This window comes from Rhincodon typus, chromosome 38, assembly GCF_021869965.1.
Source record: "Rhincodon typus isolate 14 chromosome 38, sRhiTyp1.1, whole genome shotgun sequence".
NCBI classification, from domain to species: domain Eukaryota; kingdom Metazoa; phylum Chordata; class Chondrichthyes; order Orectolobiformes; family Rhincodontidae; genus Rhincodon; species Rhincodon typus.
Genome location: NC_063369.1, coordinates 527,151 through 535,037, shown reverse-complemented (window position 1 = coordinate 535,037; position 7,887 = coordinate 527,151). Strand labels below are relative to the sequence as shown.

The following is a 7,887-nucleotide window of genomic DNA, read 5'->3' as shown; positions in this document are numbered from 1 at the left end:
CAGCACAGACAGACACAGCAGCACAGACAGACACAGCAGCACAGACAAAGGGGCAGGGGCGCACAGCACAGACAGAGGGCAGACAGAGGTGGGCACAGCACAGACTTGTACCTCACTCCCATCAGTGAACACCATTCCACAGACTAATCAGCTACTTGTTACTCGCTGAACCTCCATTCATACACAACTGCTTGGCTCCAGCTCATCTGTAACTAGTCTTTCCCTACTGTTTGAACCAACAGCACTATAAACAGCTTTTACAGTAGCCTCAGGTAACCTGCTTTTATAACATGCAGCAATCCTTTCACAATCCTTGGCATTCAAAACAGTTCTTCTCCCAATTTAGTTCACAAGCAAAAATAGAAAATTAAGAAGATATCGTCTTTTACATTGGAGGAAAAGAATACTGAAGAATCACAGTTTAATAGCACCAGTTGACAGGATCCAATGAGATGACCCCCTTGCTTCCCAAGATCTTTTGTTCCACATTCTTTCAATTACATGCAGAACAAAAAGGGTGTTTTGCACTCTAACTGTAAAGCCTTTCAGTTGTTATTAATGGGCAACAGCTTACAGCAACTGGTGGGATAGAATAACTGGCTGTCTTCCCGTTTTTGGGTACTTCACTGCAGAGGGGGAGAGAGACAGAGAGAAGAAACTCATCATTGCTGCAGCCCGAAGTTTCTTCCCCTGTAATGTAACCACGTAAATTGTTTGCCTTCCCAGAGCCAATCGGGTTGTCATCAGGCTGATGACTTCTGGCATCCACACAGTTCCAAATGCACGAACCAATCATTAACTATCTCACTCTGCACACATTCCTGGTGCCATGGCATCTGAGGCAACTTTCCCCACGGTTTCAACCAAGCAGCAATGTAAATACAACTCATAGTGAATTCCAGTCACTCGTTTTTAAAACATATAGCGTCTGCTTCCACAGTTTACTTAGTTTAAAACAATACTGTTCCCATTTTAAGCCATAATCCAAAATAAAAAGCAAAATCATGTGGTTTTTACAGAAGACAAAAGAAGATCTCCGGCTTAAAATTAAAGATCAGAAAAGTTGAGACCCATGTCTCACCTATCAGACATTTCTTACGCAGTTCAGCATCCAGGCCGCCCTGAATAATAGCAAACAGATTCTGTTGCTGAGGGTTCTTGTTTGCTGCAATGCAGCGATCCAACCAGCGAACAGACCTAAGAGAGACAGACACAGTTACTGTCACTTATATTGGGTGAATCAAACAGATAGGCACACAGTCAGGGAGAGAGACAGAGTGGAAAAGACAGGGGTGGAGGGGAATGGAAAGAGACAGATGAGTGGGAACGGGAAGGAGAGAGACTGGGGAGGGTAATAGAACAGAGAGTATGGGAAGATTCAGGAATCTAACCAGGTACAGCAGATAAAGGGGACAACTATGACAAAGGGGGACAGTCAATGTTGGACTAAGGGTGCTGTACTTAAATGCATGCAGTACATGAAACAAGGAAAATGAGCTTCTAGTGCAGATTAAAGTTGGTGAATATGATGTCGTGGGCATCATAGAGACATGACTACAAGGGGACCAGGGAAGGAAAAGAAATATCCAAGGATACTCTCATATCAAAAGGATAGGCACATGGGCGGAGGGGGAACGTTTGCCTCGTCAGAAAGAATTGAAATTAAATCAATAGCTAGACGCAACATAGGGTCAGAAGGCCAAGGGTCAGGCTGGAGAACCACTGGGATTACTCCCTGATGCGAGTAATCCCAGTCGTCAGGTCATGGGGCAGAAAATAAATCAGGAGATAGAAAAGGCACGCAAGAAAGGCACCATTACAATAATCATGGGGGACTTCAATACGCTAGTGGACTGGGAAAATCAGGTTGGTAGCAGATCCTAAGAAAAGGAATTCCAGGAAATATTTACATTTTTTTTGGAGCAGCTTGTGATAGAGCCTATAAGGGAATAGGCAATGCTGGATTTGGTCATGTGTCACGTGAAAGACTTGGTTAGGGAGCTGAAAGTGAAGGAACCCTCGGGGGCAGTGACCATAATATGATGTGAATTCACCCTGCAGTCTGAGAGGGAAAAGGTTAAATCAGATGCAGTGGTATTACCATTGAGTAAAGGTAACTACAAAGACAGAGAGGAGCTGGCCAGAGTTGATGATAAAGAAGACAGTAGGGCAGCAATGACAGGAGATATACATTATCCATTAACAATTCAGAAGAAGAAACTAAGGGCATTGCTCCTAAATTTGCAGATGACACAAAGATAGATGGATGGAGGGGCAGATAGGTGTTTATGAGGTGGGGAGGTTGCAGAAGGATATGGACAGGCTTGGAGTGTGGGCAAAGAAGTGGCAGAAGGAATACAATGTGAGAAAGTGTGAGATTATGCCACTTTGGTAGGAATAGAGGCGTAAACTATTTTCTAAACATGGAAAGGCCTCAGAAATCTAAGCACAAAAGTATTAAGGAATCCTAGTTCAGGATTCTCTTAATGTTAACTTGCAGGTTCAGTTGGCAGTTAGGAAGGCAAATGCATCGTTTGCATTAATTTCGAGAGGGCTTGAATCCAAAGCCAGGGACATACTGCTGTATTAGGGTCTGGCCAGATTGCATTTGGAACGTTGTGAGCAGTTTTGGGCCCTGTATCTAAGGAAGGATTTGTTGAGATTGGAGGGGTCCAGAGGAGGTTCATTAGAGAGATCCCAGAAGGATGATGAGGTGGGGTAAGATCTCGTTGAAACTTACGGAATACAGAAATGCCCGAATGGAGTGGATATAGAGATGTTTCCACTGGGAGAGGCTAGGACCCGAGGCCACACGCAGAGGATGACGCTTTAGAACTGAGATGAGGTGGTTAATCTGTGCAACTACTGCCACAGAGGACTGTGAAGGCCAAGGTATTGAGTGTATTTAGGACAGATAGAGATAGATTCTTGATTAATAAGGGGATCAAAACTATGGGGAGAAAGCAGGGGTTGAGAAATACATTAACAAAAATTAAGTGGCAGACCACACCGAATGGGCTGAAGGACCTAGTTCTGCCCCTGTATCTTACAGACTTATGGGAGGGAGCGCAACAGGGGAGGGACACAGTGACTGTCAGTACTAACGGATATGAAAGGAGTTAGTTGAGCCTGAGCAGTACAATGACACTGACACTTGGACAGGCCATCAATCACTGTGAATGTGTTATCCTCACTGACCTGTACATGGCCTCTTCAACTCTCGGCCCAGACACTGTGCTGCTCACTACGTCATCCAACTGCATCATGATGTCTGAACCTAATGCAGCAATGACAGAAATGTAACAATTCAGGAGCAACAAACACACCCCACCCACACACCGTCTGCCAACACCCCACCCACACCCCACCTCCCCGCATGCCCCGACCCTCGCCCACATCCTCCCCTCCCCGGCGTGCCCCGACCCCTGCCCACAACCCACCTCCCCACGCGCCCCGACCCCCGCCCACAACCCCGCGCGCCCCGGCCCCCGCATCACCCCCTCCCTGCGCGCCCCAACTCCTGCCCACAACCCCCCTCCCCACGTGCTCTGACCCCGCCCACACTCCCCAGCCCCCACTTGCTTGATTTATGACAGTCTATCCTAACAGGCCCAATACCCTGCTCCCCCTCATCTCTGTTCATTCAAACAAAATTCCTTCCAGTTTCTTTTGTCGTGCTACTTCTGCTCAACTTGAGCTTGCTAGTTAGTTATATTCTGTCACACACCTAATATGAGCCCTTCCCCTTCTCCCCCAGCGTATTCCAACCACTCACCGGCCACTTCCACAACCCCAGCCAGCCCACACCTCCTCATTGCTATACCTGACTGTTGTATTAGGCCAATGATTAGACAATGTTTACCAAGAGCATTCTGTATTTCAATTGATTTTTCAGGTGACAGAAGAATTTGCTTCCCATCGTAAGGAGAACAGAATCGTACCCCTTCTTCTGTTACTTCAGCCAATTCCACCAAAGACACCATCTGAAACCCACCACTGTCCTGCAGGAAGAAGGGATATGAAACAGTACAGTTACAAAATACCCAGAAGGAAAATGAGCTGAACAACCATATTCAAGGGCATGCAATTCTAGGGTCCTATCAGGTTTGTACTTAGTACATGTGACAAATGAATAAATCTAAATTCTCTCAAAACGACATCACTTCACACTTTTCAGGACTGAACCTCATTTGCCACTGTTCTGCTCTTCTGACTAGTCTGTATATATTGACTGGAAATCTAAGGTTTTCCTCCTGCAATGGCCACCCTGGCCTCTCACAGCAGTCTGGGAAACATGTGGGTCTGGGTGTTTATGTAATTATGCTGCTAAAACTGTTCATACCTCCTCCCTCTCAATTGTAACTTGTTCAACTAGCTCACAGATCTCTTTGCTGATTGCAATACCTTCTCTATCGTAGTTGACCTCTATAGATGATTGTAGGATAGAAGGGGATGATAGAAGGGGAACTGGATGGACAGTGAATGGATATTTCAAGCAATTTGTATGCTCCAAAAAGATTGCTGATAGAGGAAAGTATCTAAGCTTGGGTTCGCAAAAGGACAAACTTTTCCTCCTGTTAAATGTTTCTGTTGCATACTCACTGTTAGGAGTGCCCTCTTCCAGTTCATAAAACCGTGCAGTCCATTGGCCTTTGAAATAAGTTCTGGCCCCTAGAGAGAAACATAACTTTAGGACTAAATGGCTGAAGGTACCATACAATGTATGAATACTACACAGAAAAGCAAGATCCCAACTAATGAACTGTAGTCTTCCCTCCTCTCCTCCCCACAACCCTCCAACCCAAAACACACAGCCTCCCCCCCCGAACCCAGCACACCCCTCCGGCCCTGGCCCTCACCGGGCGAGTCCCCAGGTGGTACGTGTTTCCGAGGAGGATCCGGCAGCCGAGGGCCTCGAGCTGTGGGACGGCGATGCCTTTGAGGGTTCCCTGGGTTCCGACCGGCATAAAAACCGGGGTCTGGAGCTCCCCGTGCGGGAGCTGGATCTGTAGGAGCCGGGCCCGGGTCACAGAGCACTCAACCCGGCTCAGAGTCCGGAGCGGAACCGGGGCCATAGCGGCGGAAGCGAGCACCGCGCACTCGCGCGTGGGCGCGTCACCAATACCCTATAGGCTGCACGCTATAGGTTATCATATAGACTCCTATTTCAGCTCTGTACTCCACATTATCATATCCATTATAACATTGTCTACCATATACATTGCATACTAAAGCTAATCATATATACCATCATATAGGCTGTATGCTATATGTTACCATAGATTGTAGTATAGATTAAAGACTATAGAGTATCATATATTCATAGAGAATAGGAGGTGGAATCGTCTGTTTGGCCCTTCAAACCTGCTTGCCATTCATTATGATCATGGCTCATGATCCAATGGCCTGTTCCTGCCATTCCCAGGAATCAGTCTGGTAAACCTTCCTGTACAGCAAGAACGTTCTCCCTCAGATAAGGAAACCAAAACTGCACGCAATACTCCAGGTGCTGCCTTACCAAGGCCCTGTTATAATTGCAGCAAGATATCCCTGCTTTTGTGCTTGAATCCACTTTCTATACGGGGCCAACATTTCTTTATCGCGACTTGCTGCACCTGCATGCTTACCATTCACTGACCGGTCAATTAGGATACCCAGGTCTCAATACACATTTTACTCTCTTGGTGATATGTGTGTTTCTGTGATTTTGGTGATTTGGGAATCTCTGATTTGGATGCTTTTGGTGATATGGGTATGTTTCTGATGTTGGTGTTATGGCTATTTCTTAGATTTTGATGATTTCGATAGTATAGGAATTTCTCTGATTTAGATGATTTTGCTGATCTAAGAATCTTTGATTTGGATATTTGTATCTCTAATATTAGATGATATGGGAACCTCCCTGATGTTAGATAATATGAGAATCTTTGATTTTGATGATACAGGAATCTCTGATATTGGTGATATAAGAACCTCTCTGATATTGGCAATATAGTGTCATACAGCATGGAAACAGACCCTTCAGTCCAACTACTCCATGCTGACCAAAATCCCAAAGTAAACTAATCCCACCTATCTGCTCTTGGCCCATATCCCTACAAACCTTATAAAAACCGAAAGAACTGTGGATGCTGTAAATCAGGAACAAAAACAGAAGTTGCTGGAAAAGCTCAGCAGGTCTGGTCACATCTGTGAAGAAAAAATCAGAATTAACGTTTTGGATCCGGTGACCCTTCCTCAGAACTGAGGACTCTTCCTTACAAACCTTGCCTGTTCATGTACTTATCTAAACGTCTGTTAAACATTGTAACTGCATCCATCACTTCCTCTGGAAGTTCATTCCACATACAAACCACTCTCTGTGTAAAAAAAATTGCCCCTCACATCATTTTTTAATCTTAAAAATACGTCCCCTAGTACTGAAATCCCCCACCCTAGGGAAAGACACCTACCATTCACCTTATCTATGACCCTCTATCAGATCACCCTTCAACCTCCTATGCTCCAGTGAAAAATGTCCCAGCCTATCCAGTCTTTCCTTATAATTCAAACCCTCCATTCCTGGTAACATCCTGGTAAACCTTTTCTGAACCCTCTCCAGCCAACAATATCTTTCCTATAACAGAGCGACCAGAACTGTACACAGTACACCAGAAGAGGCCTCACGAACATCCTATACAACCTCAACATAATGTCCCAACTCCTATACTCAAAGGTCTGAGCAATAAAGGCAAGCATGCTAAGCGCCTTTTTAGCCACTCTGACTACATGTGACGTAAACTTCAAAGAACCCCTAGGTCCTAATCTAAATAGCCATGAAGGGAGAGATGCATTATTTGAAATATCATAATATGTTTGGTATTGGTATAAAAACAGAAAATGGGAATTTCTCTGATTGTGGACATTATGTGAATCTCTCTGATTTTGGTTACATGGGAATCTTTGTGATATTAGTCATAAAGTCATGGAGCTGTACAGCATGGAAGCAGACCCTTTGGTCCAACTCATATATGCCTAAATAAATTGATTTCCATTTGTGAGCATTTGGCCCATATCCCTCTAAACCCTCCCTATTCATATATCCATCCAGATGCCTTTTATATGTTGTAATTGTACCAGCCTCCAACACTTTCTCTGGCAGCTCATTCCATACATGCACCATACAAAACATTGCCCCTTAAGTCCCTTTTAAATGTTTCCCCTCTCGCCTTAAACCTATGGCCTCCAGTTGTGGACTCCACCACCCTGGGGAAAAGACATGGACTATTCAGCCTATCCATGCCCCACATGATTTTATAAACATCTATAAGGTCACCTGTCAGCCTCCGATGCTCCTGGGAAAATACCTCCAGCCTATTCAGCCTCTCCCTGTAGCTCAAACCCTCCAACCCTGGCAACATCCTTCTGAATCTTTTCTAAACCCTTTCAACTTTCATAACATCTTTCCAATAGCAGGGAGACCGGAATTGAAAAGAAAGTCTTCCAAAAGTGTTGTAAACCCAAAATGTCGACTTTCCTGCTCCTCTGATGCTGCCTGACCTGCTGTCTTCCTCCAGCTCCCCACTGTATTAACCAATGTACTGTACAGCTGCAACATGACCTCTCAATTCTATACACAATGCACTGACCAAAATAGGCAAGCATACCAAATGCCTTCTTCACTGTCCTATCTACCTGTGACTCCATTTTCAAGAAACTATGAATCTGCACTCCAAGGTCTCTTTGTTCAGCAACACCACAGGACCTTACCATTAAGTGTATAAGTCCTGCCCTAATTTGCCTTCCCAAAATGCAGCACCTCACATTTATCTAAATTAAACTCCATTTGCCACTCCTCTGCCCATTGAAATCTGAGGAAGCTTTCTTTGCTGTCCACTACACCACCAA

General features: G+C 45.0%; 1 protein-coding gene across 7 annotated transcripts in view; it reads right to left on the bottom strand.

Moving 5' to 3' along the window:
* Window positions 1-5,123, bottom strand: part of qtrt1 (queuine tRNA-ribosyltransferase 1) — a 57,888-nt gene extending 52,765 nt beyond the window's left edge. For all 7 annotated transcript variants that reach the window (XR_007265754.1, XR_007265757.1, XR_007265753.1 and 4 more), the window contains exons 1-5: window positions 4,860-5,123; window positions 4,603-4,671; window positions 3,863-4,001; window positions 3,199-3,277; window positions 1,082-1,197 (exon numbers count right to left, since the gene is read on the bottom strand). Coding sequence is in view for 2 of the 7 variants with exons in the window: in XM_048618089.1 (XP_048474046.1) it covers window positions 1,082-1,197; window positions 3,199-3,277; window positions 3,863-4,001; window positions 4,603-4,671; window positions 4,860-5,075 (619 nt within the window). In the remaining 5 variants the exon portion in view is untranslated. The remainder of the gene's footprint in view (window positions 1-1,081; window positions 1,198-3,198; window positions 3,278-3,862; window positions 4,002-4,602; window positions 4,672-4,859) is intronic.
* Between the last annotated feature and the right edge of the window lie 2,764 nt (window positions 5,124-7,887).